This window comes from Coenobita brevimanus, chromosome 86 (genome assembly GCF_032717465.1).
Source record: "Coenobita brevimanus isolate Jiangsu-jjx chromosome 86, ASM3271746v2, whole genome shotgun sequence".
In the NCBI taxonomy this organism is placed as follows: Eukaryota; Metazoa; Arthropoda; class Malacostraca; order Decapoda; family Coenobitidae; genus Coenobita; species Coenobita brevimanus.
This window is the reverse complement of record NC_137039.1, coordinates 27,433,900-27,451,399: the sequence shown is the minus strand read 5'-3', so window position 1 is coordinate 27,451,399 and position 17,500 is coordinate 27,433,900. Positions and strand designations below refer to the sequence as shown.

The window sequence follows — 17,500 nt, the reverse complement described above, 5'->3', positions numbered from 1 at the left end:
ATAATAACAATAACTAAATTACGGTATACATCATCAGAGTGAAGAGATGAGAGCAAGAATAAATTAAAGAATAGGGCATCATAGTTAAGGTGTTTAATTGGTAGTTCGTGTGGATGGGGTTGTTACGGCTCGCTAAGACACAGGTAAGTAGGGTTAAGAGTGCTCCTTATGCTGTATCTCCACATACGGGGATGAGAGAGAGAGAGAGAGAGAGAGAGAGAGAGAGAGAGAACATAATTAGACAACACAAAGGCAGAAAGGTAGAATGAAAACTGGAAAAACTTTGACGAAAATAATGAAGAAACTTCCAGCCTCCTTCCTCTTTCATCCCGGAATTAAAAAGCCCACTACAGTAGGTCCTCACAGTGTTCACCATTTCAGTTAGAGGATGTGTTTTGTAGTAGTAGTAATGATAGTTGTAGCAGCAGTAGTAGTAGTAGTATTAGTGGTAGCCTAGTTGCAACCGTAGCCTCATCCGAACGTGATACAACTGGACCACAGATTGAAGTTGTCTTCCTCTTGCAGCTCACATTTCTCCTTTTGAGGGATGGGGATGGGGAGGATTGAGGAAACGATTGTGCAACTTGGCAGCTCCACCGCCCGATCACGTCCATGCCACCACCTGAAGGCATCGCTCCACCGCACCCTTTTAGTGATGGAGGGGTTAATGAAGGCTGTGTCTAACCCCTCCAGTTGGAAAAATTTCTCCTGACCTAAATAAACTCGCCAGGAAGCAACATGAATAGACAAAAATCCCCACCAGGTGTTCAGAGAGGGTTATTTAGACGTGCCAGGTGTACGAGTGCCACAGGTGTGTAAATTAACGCCCGCCACATGATCGGGGCAGGTAATGAACTGGTGTGACGCGTCGGGAAGAAGCTAGGGGGGGAAAAGGCCATGTCAAGTCGGGTCATGGGTCGCTTTGGAAAGGGTCTGGAAAAAAAGAAAGAAAGAAAATAAAACGAATCTCTAATAACCCACTTAACTTTTTCCTGATTTTGTCGTATTTGCAGGGGAGTGCGGGGGGGGGGGACTCATTGGCCATTGGTTACATCCGGCTAGTTTGCAAAAAATAGGTGACCAACTCGATTTAGGTCAGCCACATTATTATTTACACAAGATGCCTGCGAGCAATGTGAGAAGCTTCAGGATTTTCTTTTTTTTTTTAGTGTCATATTAGCATGGTTTTAATTCTGGACCGTTACGAAGATACGATTTTTATGAAATTATGCACGACAATGAGGTTTGTCATAATTCACCCATAAGGTCATTAGTAACTAGCTCCATAACGGTTGAGAATTTGACCCACGTTGATATAGCATTTTCGTTTATCATTAGCTAAAAATAACGTTCTGAAGTTTCTCACATATGTATCTCAAGGGACACTCTGTATATATAATTTTGTTTGAATGAATGTATAATTAGTTTCTCGGCCTTGGGCGTATTTGTCCACTAAGATTTTGTTTTTTATTTCATTATTTTTCACAACCAGACTTCTAGTTACACACACACACACACACACACACACACACACACACACACACACACACACACACACACACACACATATATATAATATATATATATATATATATATATATATATATATATATTCCAGAATCGTGTTAAAACTGATCTTTGCCTTACTGATACCAACAGTTCCTCACACGAAATTGGAATCCCTGAACTACTCTGGTCGAACTGTGTAATAAGTTCCTGATTACTAAAGTCCAAATGAGTGTGGTAGTGGAGGGCGTCTCTTTGCTGCTGAAGGTGATGCTTTGGGAGGCGTGAAGGTCTGTAGGTGAGTGGAGATTAGCTTGCTTGGAAGTAATACGGTAATTGTTACTCCTGACGGTAGAGCCGCTGATAGGGACGGCCAGGGTACGGTACAAATACTATATAATTTTTACTCAAACTTGGTCCAGATTTTCGTCCTTTTCCAGCTCATTTCACGTAGCTTAGTGGCAGAAAAAAGATACTGTATTACTGCTGCTCTACATTCTTTCCACAGCACTTCTTTGTGACTCGCATCATAGTCTAGTGTTAATCTTTTGTTACAACTCAGCATTCAAGATTGAGAGATGGCAATTTTCGGCCAAGTTAGAGTAAAATTAGTGCAGTGCGGTGACTGGTGTTAAAGGTGATATTTTGGATGTGTGATGCTCCGTAGGTGAGTGTAGATTTGTTTGCTTGGAAGTTATACGGTAAATGTTACTCTTGAGGGTACAGCCGCTTACAGAGACGGTCAGGGTGGTAGTAGTAGTAGTAGTAGTAGTAAGTAGTAGTAGTAATAGTAGTAGTAGTAGTAGTAGAAGTAGTTGAGACCCCAGGCTCATGTAAAACGTGAAAGGATGTACAACGAACAAACCATTTTATTTGTATCCTTATCATTATATTTACTGATATTTTGTGGAGTCATAATCATTTTTCATCACATCATTATCATCATCATCATCATTATCATCCAGTATCCAATTTCGAAGAGCTTTTGAATATCGTGAAGCTGGAAGTTATAATGAAGCTCTCTCCTCGTGCGCTGCTCTAACATGTACATATATATTGTACAGTAAGCATATCCTGTATATCTAAGTGTATATGCAAGTAGTGGTGTCGGCTGTGTGTTTTATTATTTTAAAGGGATTTGAAACTGACACTGTTAATTTGTATTCCCCGTAGACTTGTTTGCAGTTTTGTGTTTTAGAGTATTATATTTCTTGTGTATAAGTACTGTATACTGTATATCTGGGTACGAGTTTGTGTTTGTTTATGTATGTCAGAGTGTGCCCCCAGAGATAAGGGACTGAACTGGGAGGCTGCCAAAGATCGAGCAGCATGGAGAGCCGTCATTAGGTGACCAAGGCAAACATACTGGAGCCTTTATAAACGAAACGAAACGAAACATATGAATGTACAGTATGTATGAATCTGGGTATGTATGTATGCATGTATGTATGTATATATATTTGTTGGTATGTATGTATCTGTGTATATGTACTGTATGTATGTACGTATGTATGTTGGTTTGCATGTATATGTATGTATTGCCTGTCTATCTGCCTCTGCATCTGTATTTATATATTTACTGTTAGTCTATGTATAAGTCAGCGTCTGCATCCATCCATATGTAGCTAGAGGCATAAAATCGATATTCCATTCTGGTAGCATTGACACCAAAGGCATATAGATGGAGGAGCAATGGAGTGTGAGATTATGTGGTTAATATACAACTCACTGACAGCAATCCACCCCAGTTAATGCATACAAAGACAAGATGGAGTGGGGTTGGATGGGGTGGGTAGGGTGAGCATGGGGTGTGGAAGAGTTGCTTGGGGTGGGGTGGAGGGGGGTGGGTGATGGTGAGCATGGGGTGAGGAAGGGTTGCATGGAGTGAGGTGGGGTGGGGTGGTGATGGTGAGCATGGGGTGAGGAAGGGTTGCTTGGGGTGGGATTTCCTGAGGTGAAGTTGGGTAGGGTGGAGTGAGTATTATCTTGTCTCCCTCACCACCTGTCAGTGCTCACGCCGCGTCATGTCCACGGTGTCCGCCATAGCGATGTCCACACACTTCTTCCCTCACGATTCATCTCCCACCCCACTCTCATGCCTCTCTCACTACTCAACTCCTTCACTCCTCCCGTACCCCCACTCAACTCCTTCACTCCTCTCTTACCCCCACTCAACTCCTTCACTCCTCTCTTACCCCCACTCAGCTCCTTCACTCCTCTCTTACCCCCACTCAGCTCCTTCACTCGTCCTTCGCCCCCACTCAAGTTCTTCAGTCCTCCCTCACCCCCACTCAACACTTTCACCCCTCCCTCGTCCCCACTCAACTCCTTCACTCCTCTCACACCCTCACTCAGCTCCTTCACTCCTCCCTCACCCCCACTCATCTTCACTCCTCTCTCACCACTCAGCTTCTTCTCACCTTCAACCCTCGCTCACCCCCACTCAGCTCCTTCATGCCTCCCTCAACACTCAGCTCCTTCAATCCTTCACGCCTCCCTCACCCCATTCCTTCACCACTCCATCCACCAACTATAATGTTTCTACAGTAAGTCTGAGCACTCATCCTTCCATCGCGTGATCAAGTCTATACTCTCCCTTTCCTCATCCCCCTCCCACATCATTACCATAAGCCTACACCATTTCACAGGGGACACGGAAGATAGAATATGCCTGTAATAGTACTGATAATAATTTCACTGTCTCTAAGGACGGGAAAGATTGAGTAGGCCTGTTACCCATGTGTGCGCTGGCGTCCGGTTCTTGTAAATCGCCTTATAAATCCTAGGCCCCAGATCTTGTAAATGGCCATATCAATCCTAGTTCCCAGTTCTTGTAAATCGTCATATAAATCTCATGGCCACGGGGACGGGATTGATTGATGTGGTATTTCCTGTACCTGAGTCATGTTCCGGAAGAATTAAAAGAGCCTTGATGTAGATCTTCCCACTCCGTATGTAATAACAGCAGCCCCAGACTAATCCAAATGCGAAATCATTGGACTGCAGGCTGAAAATCTGCAAGCCAGCATCAGCATCCTCCTTTTGGGGGATATGAACATAATAAATAAATATGCCAAGTTACACTATACCCTTTTTACTCTAGCATGGCCTAAAATTGCCGTCTCTTCATCTTGAATACTGAGCTGTATAAAAAAAAAAAACAAGACTAAAATACGATGCTAGTTACGAAGAAGTGTTATGCAAAGGATGTAGAGCAGTAGCATTGTCTTTTTCTGTCACTCAGGTACACGAAGTAAGATGCAAAAACACGAAAATCTGGTCAGTGTTAAGGTGAAATGAGTACAGTACCTGGTGTGAACTGAACCGGGCTCCACAGGTGACACACTGGGCCGACTCCCACGTGTGCTGAGAACGACCGAGAATTCTACCTGGCGTTACACCTGTATTTCCCGTCAGGAGGAGCGTAGGGTCCCGGGGCTAGACTCGCCATCATGGATATTTAGAGCAAGAATCTCCAGTTGTTCATCGGTGAGTGGCGTTGTGTGAGGAAGAAAGGCGATAAGTTTTATACCCGATATTTAACGTCAACTAAGGTGCAGTGACGCAAAGTGTGGGTGATGCTGGTGTGTTGACCCTGTTGATGATGATGGTGGTGATGATGATGGTGGTGATGATGATGATGGTGATGATGATGATAACAACTGCTCTTATCCGTTACTACCCATATAATCAGTGCTCTCCCACCCTACTACAGCCATATATAGTACAGCAGATAAGATAGCAGTATGTTATCGTCACGAGCTCTGATAAGGAAGGTGTCAGGCGGATGTGAACCAGGCTCCGCGGTATTATCTGTTGCAGTGGGTTGAGGTGATGATGGTGATGATGATGATGATGAAAGAGGGTGGACGTGAAGAGTGTGGTGATTAGTGTTGCGTCTGGTGTTGTGCGTGTATCAATATGCTGTGATGATCTTCGTGATCTTTGTGGTTACGCCGTCACGTCTTTCATCATTAATGTATTGTATAAAGTATGCAGTATCCAACTTGTTAGTTGTCATGCGGTTGCCACAGTCATCTTTTTCTGTTCCTGCAAGGTAATAGTTTCTATAACACACACACACACACACACACATATATATATATATATATATATATATATATATATATATATATATATATATATATATATATATACTATATATATATACTGTATATATGGGACATATAGCGCACTTCTTAGCCTTCTCTTACAACCATACCGGCAATGCAACGGACCGGTGGGGTCGGAGGGTGGGTGTGGTGGGGCAACGTAGAGTAGCGTGGATAAGTTATTAGGTGGACAGGATGGGTGATTGGGTGGGCAGGGTAGGTGGGTGAGTTGGTTGGTAGGGTGGGTGGGCAGCGTGGATGTGTGGTTACTGGAAAAATAAGTCCATGGGGAATAGGTGGGTGAATGGTTAGTGGGAAAATAGGTCTATAGTATGGATAGGTCAAGGAGGAATATATGCCTGGGGAAATGGGCCCAAGGAGAAACATAGATCCAGTGTATAAAATGGGACCCCGGGGGCCATGTACCACCGGAAGATGGCCCTCCAGGGTCCCAATCAGTGCCGGTATGCATGATCATATATCTTTACCCGGACAACGCCGAATTCCCTGCTAGTAAATTTATACTTGAGCAGGAATTTCTCACTAACCTAACGAGACGAGTATTCTGTACCGGTGCCACTTTTTTCCCTCGACTAACCAGGCGATTATACTCTACTCAGCGAAACCTTAATTATACAAAAAATGCTAAACACCATGCTATTTTCTCGTCAGAGAGAGAGAGAGAGAGAGAGAGAGAGAGAGAGAGAGAGAGAGAGAGAGAGAGAGAGAGAGAGAGAGAGAGATCAGTGACGTAATTACATATTTCCCCCACAGGTCCTGGTGGCACGAGACGAGCGGACAGGCCAGATCCAGCCAGACCAAGCAGCTCGGCAGTTAGTCACCTCACAAACCCTGCTTCACCCACACCACACCTGCCTCACCCACAGCACACCCTGTCAGAGCCCTCACCCACACCTCACACCCCCTGCATCACCTATCCACTTGTCTCATACGCTTCTTACCTACAAACCTCCCTCTTTCTCCACACACACACACACACACACACACACACACACACACACACACACACACTTGTAAACACTGCGGTCATGAAACAGCAAAGCACACACCCGTCCTAATCTAATGACCATAAATTTGACACCAGCTAGAACATGCCTGCAAATACAAGACTGCTCCTAGTTCGCCTATATAGTTCTAGTGCATAATGTTAGGAGGCGAGGTGGTGCTAGTAGCAACCCCTGGCTGAGTGCTAGTTGGGCTGGTGCTGTACGAAAGCTGAGAAGAAACGAATCAGTAAGAAAATTTTGGGAGCGGTGCTGAGAAAGAAATTAGGAAAATTGTTCGAACTGCGTCGAACGAAAGTAAAGAGTACAGAGAAAGAAACGAAGGACTGAGGAAACTAGGAACTGTGATGAAAAAAACACAAAATAGGGAAAATTTGTAGGACGGGTGCTGAGTGATTGTAGTGACAAAAAGACGAAGCTTAGCAGAAGATAAATGTTCAAAAAGACAAGGACACTTCCTGAGATATCGAAGGAAAATAGTTTACAAGGAATTTCGTTTACAAATAAAAGATTTCAAGCAGTTTATTGAAAAACGTGGACATTCAGTATTTTCATACTTAAAACGACAAAAATATCAGTAGGCTGTCGAATTTCAAACAACTTTATATGAGAAAACGTTGGTATAAACAGAATCTTTTAAAAATTCTATGACCACTGACTGCAAGAAATAACACATTTTAAAAAGTGATTTTGGTAGCGAAAAGCGTAAATATATTTTATGAAGCAAATTGAACAAATGAAAACTACAGGACATTTAGCGACACTGGAACACAAATAGCAAAATATATATGAAAAAACGTAAAGTATTATTTTCAGAGACCCAAGACCCCCCAGATTTATGAAAATTAACGAAAACTTTAAACATCAACATTTTCAAGGGATACTTTCATAAATAAGAGCAAAACAGTTTAATTATAGTTAAGGTGACGATATATTGATGGTTTTACTGCCAGAAGTGAATGGAGCGAGTATTGGAAGGTTGAAAGGGGAGTGGGGGAGTGAGCCAGGGAGGGAGGGAGGGAGGGGAGGGGGACCAGTGCTGCCCCCCATCCCCTTCACACCCTCACCCTTCCCCTCCCACACCATCACCAAATCTGATAGTCGGCAGTCCCGCCACCTTGACTATTTCCGCACAATTTGTCATCGATAACAAGGAATCACAACTTCCTACCACTGCGACCACACATTCTTGCCACTACCACCACCACCAGAGCTACCATACAGCATTACCACAACTACCAAACTCCACACATCCAGTTATTACCAGTGCCAGAACTAGTCTATCACATCAACCACAGTAACAGTCAACCACAACCGTCTTTTGCCAGAACTATACCAAGAGTCAGCAACCATTACAAGAACCTGAACCACTAACCACAACTACGTACCAGAACTACCTACCACCTCAGACAACAAGTACCTCAAGAACCTCAACCACAGCAACATTAACCATCCGAACTACCAGCCAGTAACCACTACAAGAACCTTAACCACCAACCACAACAGCCTAGCCTACCACCTCAGACAACAAGTAGCACAAGAAACTCAACCACGATATCCTTAACCATCACAACCACCCACAACCACCCACTGCCACAACCACCCACTACCACACTCCACCACCATGACCTCGAGCGTGGGTGGTGGTGTGGAGAGGTTTGGGCGTGCTGCTGGTGTGGGCGCGAATGGAAGCGTGCGGGTGAGGAAGGGGTCGGTGCCCATCGTGTCCCCCCGTCTGGAGATTCCCTCAGGTTACCCCAGCCCTTCCCGGTCCCTCTCCCGCAGTGGATCCCCGGCCAGGTGGGTGCAGCTCAGAATTATTATTATTATTATTATTATTATTATTGTTGTTGTTGTTATTATTATTATTATTATTATTATTGTTATTACCACTACTAATACTACTACTACTACTACTATTAACATTATTATTACTGCCTCATGTTAGCTGTTTTTCTCTTCTTATCCTAGCTCGACCGTGGCTTCAACTTTCTTGCTTTGTTAACTAGCACTTCTGAAGTAAACCATGTCTTTAAAATACATAATTAAGAAAAGGGGGTGCCAAGATGTACAAGGTTAAATAAATCGCTAATGAAAAGGTGTTACAAAACCTTCAGTGCTGCCAAGATTAACCCAAGTGTACGTCCAGTAATATAACAACGCTGATGTGAGAGTCCTGTTAACCCCTTGACTACGATGACGCATTTTTAGAAGCGGCCTGGTCAGTCAGTAACGGCCTAAGGATTCTCAAGTGCTCGGTGCGTCCGTTTAGCGATGCTCCTTTGGTTTTGTATTTATCTTATAATTGTGTACTTCATTTTTTATCGCACTACCTGACTAGTTTACTTAGCTAAGGATAATCGCAAATATTGAAGGGGTTAAGTCCTTATTTTATTTATTTATTTATTTATTTTGATGCCAGGAAGAAGGAACCAAAGGCTAGAACTCCGCAAGATTGTTTCCTCAAAAAAGGAAGCAAATAAAAATAAAACAGAGAGCCACATGCAAGATCTAACGTTTCCAGTTTGAAATGTTTGGCCTGAGTTAAATAATAATCGACTGGAGAGAACAAGAAATAAACCGATAAAACACGTCACCGATAAACCGATAAAACACGTCACCGATAAACCGATAAAACGTCACCGGTAAACCAATAAAACATGTCACCGGTATGAAGGATTTAATTCTTATCTGCGAGCTGGCGCGATTATTGCATTAGACTTTTTACGGTGATAAGCGGTATGGGATTTGAACCAGTGTAAATTTTTATATCATGTTTCTAAACTGGTGAGAAGTGTTGATAAACGGCACAGGGTCATGACGTCACTGTGATAAATATTGGAACTCTGGTTTGTCATCGTAGAGGGAACTGGTTGTTGTTTTAAAATCTTTCCTTTGTATTTTTTTAAAGTAAATTTTTGGATCATGTTTAAGATACTCGTATAGTTTTTTTTTTTTTTTTTAGAGTTATAAAAATCTTATAGTTAGGTAAAAAACAAACAGACTATAATTATTTCTTCAAATTTTGGAAGTCCCTTCGTTCCGTCAGATTATAACACACACTCTCTCACACATCTTCCTCTATTCTCTTTCTTACATCTTCCCTTCTTCTCTCTCTCACATCCTTCCTCACTCTCTCTCTCACATCTTCCCTCCCAGACGTCGCTTCTCCAACGTAAGCGACGTCACCCGCAAGATCTCCACTACAATCGGGTGGCGCAGCATCAACGTAGACGCAGTGGTGACGCAGGCCAAGTGTCTCTTCACCCAGTACATCAGGTCCAGACTGAAGAGGGCCGGACTCCTGCACAAGAAACTCGGACTCCAGCGACTTAGATCTGTGGCGAATTTGGCGGGAGGATGGGAGGTGTGTGAGGTGAGTAGGGTGCATGGGGGTGGGGATGTTTGGTGGTGTGTGTGTGTGTGTGTGTGTGTGTGTGTGTGTGTGTGTGTGTGTGTGTGTGTGCGTGCTATTTGTGTGGATGTACTTTATGTTTATGCAAGTGTTCGGGAGTGTTTTATTGTTTGAAATGTATCTGTACGGGTGTTGATGAGATGATGTGAGAGGTGTATTCTTGCTCAGTGGATGCTAAAGAGATTGAAGAAAGAAATATCTATGTAACGATTAATTACTTTATGTACAGAGGAGTAAAAGTTTGCCGACACTCCTCTCTCGACTGTGGCAAAACTTGAGTATTTTTATGAGATAATATAAAACACAGAGCAAGAGATTATGAGAAGGAAGGATACACTCTGTCGTTTGGGGTGGAAGGAGAGAAAGCAGGATACAGTGAATTTTTGCTCCAGGCTGTATATTAGACGTCAGTGATAATTATAATGGTTAATAAACGTTTTCATGGCGCTAAAAATAGTTGTGTTTTGACGGATGTGTTAATTGCAAGTTTAACAGGTGTCTTGAGTTTGTGAGATTGATGAGTGTACTGAGAGCTTGATCTTTGCACAGGTATCCTTCTACAGGTGTAAATGAGTGTACTATTAGGAGTATCTTTGCACAGGTATCCTTCTACAGGTGTTAGTGAAGATACCAAGAGATGTATCCATGCACAGGCGTTCTCCAGGTGCTAATGAAGGTACTTACAGTTGTATCTACGCAGGTGTCCTACAGGTGTTAATGAGAATAGTAATAGGTGTGTCTTTGTACAGGTGTTCCCGAGAGTGTCCGGGATAGGGCAGGAGCTAGAGCGGACCTACCCTAAGCTCTACAGCTCTGTAGCACGTCAGCTCTCTATATCACTCACTTCCGATAAGGTAACGTAAAGCTCACTTCCTCTCTCTCTCTCTCTCTCTCTCTCTCTCTCTCTCTCTCTCTCTCTTTAGTTATTGCAATCCAGCTTGTTTAGTGGAAAATAAGGTTAAGCTGATGATTGTTGTAACGATGATGATGATCGTTGTTGTTGTTATTATTATTATTATTATTATTATTATTATTATTGTTGTTGTTGTTGTTGTTGTTGTTGTTATTACCACTAGGCCACCCACTTCATTGTTAAATAGGAATAGGATTATCACGATGTTGTTGTTGATGATGATGATGATGATGACGACGACGACGACTACTACTACTACTACTACTACTACTACTACCACCACTACTACTACTTCTGCTACTGTTAATATTCATCAGCAACATCATTATCACCGTCGATGTAGCTCTGTTACTCCCTCTTTTTTTTTCCCCTCAAAATGAGAGACTCCAAAATGCGGACTGAGAGAGAGAGAGAGAGAGAGAGAGAGAGAGAGAGAGAGAGAGGAACCCCAAATGAGAGCAGAGCCCAGGTGAGATAAAAAGCAGACCTGGGCATTCCACCTCTCTCTCTCTCTCTCTCTCTCTCACACACACACACACACACACACACACACACACACACACACACACACACACACACACACACTTTTATCTTTTCGATCAAACTCTGTATTTTGTATTTTTCTGTGTTGACATTCCTGAGGTGCTTTGTTTTTCTTTCTTTTTTTCTCGTTTGTATCATTCTCTCTCTCTCTCTCTCTCTCTCTCTCTCTCACACACACACACACACACACACACACACACACACACACACACACACACACACACACACACACACACACCTTCACGCTCCATTAACTGCCCCACCGTCTCAAATTCCTCCATATTTGGCGCCATCCTGACCTGATTGTAGAGCAGCCGAGGTCACAACAATTTCCAACAGTCGTGTGAAAGATCTCTTGTTGCGATACGTGTACAGCCGTGAGCAAAAGTTCGTCCACAGTTCTCCAGCCAGAATTGTGTCCTGTCTTCCGTATCCCATTGAGGTCCAGGGTTGCTGTGTGTGGGGGTGTTGCTGGAAAGGTGTTTATCGTACCGCCTTCCGCCTGTTGGATCATAGTTTCAAAATTCTTATGTTCGAACCCGGGGATTCCCCCCTTTATCAACTTTTGGAAATGCCTAATATTGTCCATTCTGCTGAACCTGGGCTCTCAGTGGGATGCTAAAGAGAAAATGTATTTTTTTCGCGCCTTGAAATAAAATTGTACTATTACAATTTCTCGGTGGCAAAATGTATTGTCACGTTTCCCGAGTAGAAAATGTAATGTTAGATTTCCCGAGAGGAAATGTATTTCAACATTTCTCGAAGAGATTTATATATTGTTAAATATATCAAAGAGAAAATGTTTTCTTAGATTTCCCGAAGAAGTGTTGTTACGTTTCTAGGAGGGAAAATGTATTTTTTCTGTTTCTTCTTGGTTTTTGGTATTGTTCTTACCATTGCTATTTGCCATGGCCTCATGCCTATGTCTCTGGTCCGATTAACCTGAATTATGCTATGCATGTATACAGGACCTTGAGTGTGAAGTAGACGCAGTGGAACAGGAGACCAAATTTTGTTCCTGAGTATGCATTACATTCATACATTCAGCAGTTCCTTTACACCATCTCAAAACTCAGTCATTGCCTGCAGACATCTCGCCAAACTATCCAGCAATATTGAGATGGAGTGGATTTTCACCCACCTTCAAACCAATGACGTATTTTTAGTTTTATACTAAATTCTGGCGGTTTTCTGTATGGTGGGGTTAGAGGGATTTTTCAGACTGGAGGAGTTAAATGTGGACCCCCTTTACCTTTGCAGTAGCCTACGAGAAATCTTGCCTTAAACTGAAGAAATTCGTCTGGTGGTAGCAAGAATTAGATAAAAATATACGTCACTGCATTGAAGGGGTTAGATAGTGCGGAACCCCAGACGTGTTGTTGTGGTTGTGGTAATGGTTGTTGTTGTTGCTGCTGCTGCGGTAGTGGTAATGTTGTTGTGGTGGTGGTTATTGTTGCCGTTGTGGTGATGATTATTATTGGTGTTGTGGTGGTGGTTATTGTTTTTCCTGTTGTTGCTCTGGCCCCGGGTCCATCGGAACGTGAACCCAGTGGACTACAGGCTGAAGTTACCCTTATTCCACAGTGCACCATCCTCCTTTAAGGGTGTAGGGAAGGAAAAGGACGTTTGTATAACCAGGCAGTCGAGCTACCCAGTTATATCGGTGCTACAACACGAAGGCGCCCCTCTTCAACGAAATATTGAGTGTAAATTACGTCCTTATTCCCGAGTCCACCATCCTCATTTCGGGGGATAGGGAGGCCGGACTGCTGAAAAAATAATACACGGAATGTTTTATAATTTAGTTGAGACAAGTATTCCCCTAGGAAGAGGAAGAGGAGGAGGAAGAAGAAGTAGAGGTAGACGAAGATGAAGAAGATGAAGAAGAAAGAAAAAGCAGAAGAAAAAGACGGAGAGATGAAGACGGAGAAGGATGAGGAGGAGAGATGAAGACGAAAAAGATGGAGGAGGATGGGAAAGAACAATGGTGTGTATGTACTGGCCTTGTCTTTAAAATGAGCACTGGTCGAAACGTGAAGAGATGAGGGTTATCTTTTGTGTGTGTGTGTGTGTGTGTGTGTGTGTGTGTGTGTGTGAGAGAGAGAGAGAGAGAGAGAGATCCCACATTATTGGCTACCTTGACTGGAAAGCTTAAATAATGACATAGAAGGCCCAGTAGTCGTGATCGAGGACGTTTTTTATGTATGTATGTCTGCATGAACGTCTGTCTGTCAGTCTGCGTTTGTCTCGTATTTATGTATGTATGTATGTGTATATGTTTGTATGTATGACCGTATTTTGTATGTATGTATGTGTATATGTATGTATGTATGGTCGTATTTTGTATGTGTATGCGTGTACCGCATGTATATATGTATTTATTTCTGTTTTAAAAAGTTCTCATAAATGTCTGGTCTGATGTGGATTAAAATTGCCAGATACATTGTGTCTAGATGGAAAGAAGTGATTCGATTAAGGTGGAAATCGATCAGGGGTCAAGGTCACGGATTAAGGTCAAAGGTCGGCCTTGGGATCGCTTTTATTTCTGAGCACTTATTTCTGACCATTATTATTTCTGGACAACTTTAATCTACCGTAATTTTTTGCCTTCTTCCGATATATTTCACTGGCAGGTTTGTTGTTCTCACTGAGCGCTAAATTGCAGGCGTGAGCGAAAATGATAGAGAATAATGCCTGTTGTTATATAATTATGCTATCTGTCCACTGGTACAGTACATGTGGCTGACGATGCCGTGGTAAAAATAGCAACAGAATGAATGTTTTTGATATGTGATTGTTCTCTTGGGCAGTGAAACTCGACACAAATATTATCTATCTTTTTATCTGTCTCTCTGTCTATCTGTCCATATATCTGTCTGTCTGTCTGTCTATTTCTGTTCATCCATCCATCCATCCACGTACCCAGTCCTCTTTGTTTACATCTACACTCGTGCATACAGCGAGTTAACCCATCTCCCGTCTCAGGCCTGCTATTTGCCCCCAGGTGGTGCGGGCAGTGATGGTGCAGGTAGCCAGTCATCTGTTCCGCGGGGAGGTCAGCTGGGCACGCATCATCTCTCTCTTCGCTGTGGCTGCTGGGCTGGCGGCGGACTGTGTTAAGCAAGGTTAGTACTAGAGAGAGAGAGAGAGAGAGAGAGAGAGACAGGGAGAGAGAGGGAGAGAGAGAGAGAGAGAGAGAGAGAGAGAGAGAGAGAGAGAGATGTGTGATTGGGTGTTTGTATGTATGTTTGTATAGATGTATATGAGTATGTGTATCAGTGTGTATGTGTGTGTGTGACTGAGGGCTAGGAGTTAGCCATCTTTAAACGCTTGTCAGAAGGCTGAGCTAAAATTTATCATACCATTTAATTTCTCATTTTTTTCCCATCGTCCTTGGTAAAATCTACTAATTTGGTAACTACTACTACTACTACTACTGGCGCTACTACTATCACTGCTACTAATTGGCCAAAAATTGCTCTCCATCTTGAATGCTGAGTTGTAACGATAGATTAACACCAGATTATGATGCTAGTCAAGAAGTGCAATAGAAAGGAAGTAGAGCCGTAATATATATTCTGTCACTGAGCTACGTGCAATACCCCTCAAAAGGACGAAAACCTGGGCCAAGTTAAAGTGAAAAAACTCTAGTCCAACCAACCTTGTCGCTGCCACAGGATGAGATGGAGGAATGGAACTGTTTTTTTTTTCCCCTTCTGCATTTATTCATGTTGTACAAGAGATCGGCGGGTTTGGCTCTACCCTTTCCCACACTGTGAAAATGACATGAACCGCCGGGGAAATGAATGCAGGTAAGGAGTCGAAGCAGGAGAAGTGATGGAGTAAGCAGGGGAAATATTGAAAATAAAAAGACAGTATTAAAAATTGTAGGTAAGTATAATATAATGATGAATCTGATAAATGAAAATACGACTCAATATTAAAAATGATAGGTGAGTAAAATATAATAATGAATCAGACAGAAATGATAGGTGTGAGAAATACGATGATAAAAGAGACTGCATGTTATTGTATATTTAAGTAAACATCTCAAACCTTGCTCAGTATTAATGGGTTAGGCTCTTCACTCCGATTATGCTTTTCTATTCTTGCGACGTACAGACCATCTCATTCACCTTACGATATATATATTTTTTCAGCTGGGGGTTTAGATATATCCTTCATTAACTCCTTCGCTGCGAGGGATATCACGTAAAATGAATAACTTTGAAGACAGCAGGATTAAAAGAAAAAATATAATCGGACTGAAGGGGGTTAGAATAATCCTAGACTGTGAGGTACGAAGCGACTGATTGATGAATTAAATAGAAAATGGAACACCTCAAAAAATTACCCACCAAAATGACTCACCCCGAAAAATGACGTTACCAAGAGATTTGATATATTTGGGCATACGTAATATTTCTCCGTGTCAGAGATAGATAAATAGATAGATAGAGAGATATATAAATAGCTAGCTAGCTAGGTAGGTAGGTAGAGAGAGAGAGAGAGAGAGAGAGAGAGAGAGAGAGAGAGAGAGAGTCACCAGATTCATGGGCATAAAACTTTCCATCTTTTTTTTTTTACAAGACTAATTGTTGTGTGTGTGTGTGTGTGTGTGTGTGTGTGTGTGTGTGTGTGTGATAGCCGATACATCCAGCAGGGCAGTTATAAAGGCGTATAATCACGAAGGAATGATAATCGGAGAGTGGAGGTGAAGGCAGAAAAATCACCAACACTTTCCTGTTTGTATCATCACGTTAGTTTATTGTGGAAAGGAGAAGAGGAAGGAGAAGAGAAGAGAGAGGAGAGGAGAGAAATTGAGGAAAAGCAGGAGAGGGAGAGGAAGGATGGTGAAGAGAAGAGGAAGGAAAGAGGAGAGGAGGAATGAGAAGAGAAGAGGAGGGGAGGGATGATAAATAAGAGAGTAGAGAAGAGAATAGGAGAGGAAGAATAGAAGAGAAGAAGAGGAGGAAATGAAGAAAAGAGGAATGATGATTTTAGAGTAAGGAAGAGAATAGAAGAGGAAGATAAGACGAGAAGAGGAGGAATGATAATTAGAGAGATGAGCGGAGGGAGAGAAGAAAAGACTGGAGGAAAGATAATTGGTGAGTGAAGTGTGGGAAGAATGATCACCGAGACCTTCATGTGTGTATCGTGTTAGATCCTTATAAAGAAAAGAAAGGGAGAGAGAAGAAAGAGAAGAAGACGAGGAGGAGGAGGAAGAAAAAGAAGAAACAACAGAACAACAATGAACAACCACAGCAAGAAAGGAAGCAAACAAAAACACAAATATATATAAAGAAAAACACATACACTCCTTGAAATTCCTTGGTTCATATCATTGACCAAGAGTTAATGCCAGACCACGTATATTGAAACGGTGTCATTATTTATCGTTTGGTTTTCCATAATATTGAGAAGGTTGAAGTTATGATGGTGTATTTTCTAGAGAGGAAACTTTGATAGGTTGGATGTTATACCACTACCTCTACTACTACTATTACTACTACTACTACTACTACTACTCTCATCGTCTCATTTGTGCATCACCACACTACCAAAGCATCATATCACATCACACCACCACCATATTATCACACCACAACCCTATCACACCACCACCCTACAGGGTCGGCCCTGCAAGGGTGGTTGCTTGTCTGCGGTTGATGGGAATGCTCGATTAGACAGACCGAGGTTACTCAGCAACAACATCTACTGTACACTATCACACGACCACCATACCACGGCACCATTTCACAGCTACCACCAGCTCTCTACCACACACACACACACACACACACACACACACACACACACACACACACACACACCACCAAATTTATTCACATTGCCATCATAAAACAGGGCAGAGTAAACCATGCCATTGAATCCCGTATGTTTCCTCTCACCGGTAAACCCTCTCCACACACCTGTCCGCACACCTGCCTCACCACCACACCTGCTGCCACAACAATACCCCCCC

At 42.5% G+C, this 17,500-nt stretch overlaps 1 protein-coding gene across 1 annotated transcript in view; it reads left to right on the top strand.

Moving 5' to 3' along the window:
• The first annotated feature begins 8,242 nt into the window (after positions 1–8,242).
• Positions 8,243–17,500, top strand: part of LOC145410536 (bcl-2-related ovarian killer protein-like) — a 40,735-nt gene continuing 31,477 nt past the window's right edge. The window contains exons 1-4 of the mRNA XM_080280651.1: positions 8,243–8,443; positions 9,803–10,019; positions 10,808–10,912; positions 14,519–14,639. Of these exons, the coding sequence (XP_080136777.1) occupies positions 8,268–8,443; positions 9,803–10,019; positions 10,808–10,912; positions 14,519–14,639 (619 nt within the window). The 5' untranslated portion in view covers positions 8,243–8,267. The remainder of the gene's footprint in view (positions 8,444–9,802; positions 10,020–10,807; positions 10,913–14,518; positions 14,640–17,500) is intronic.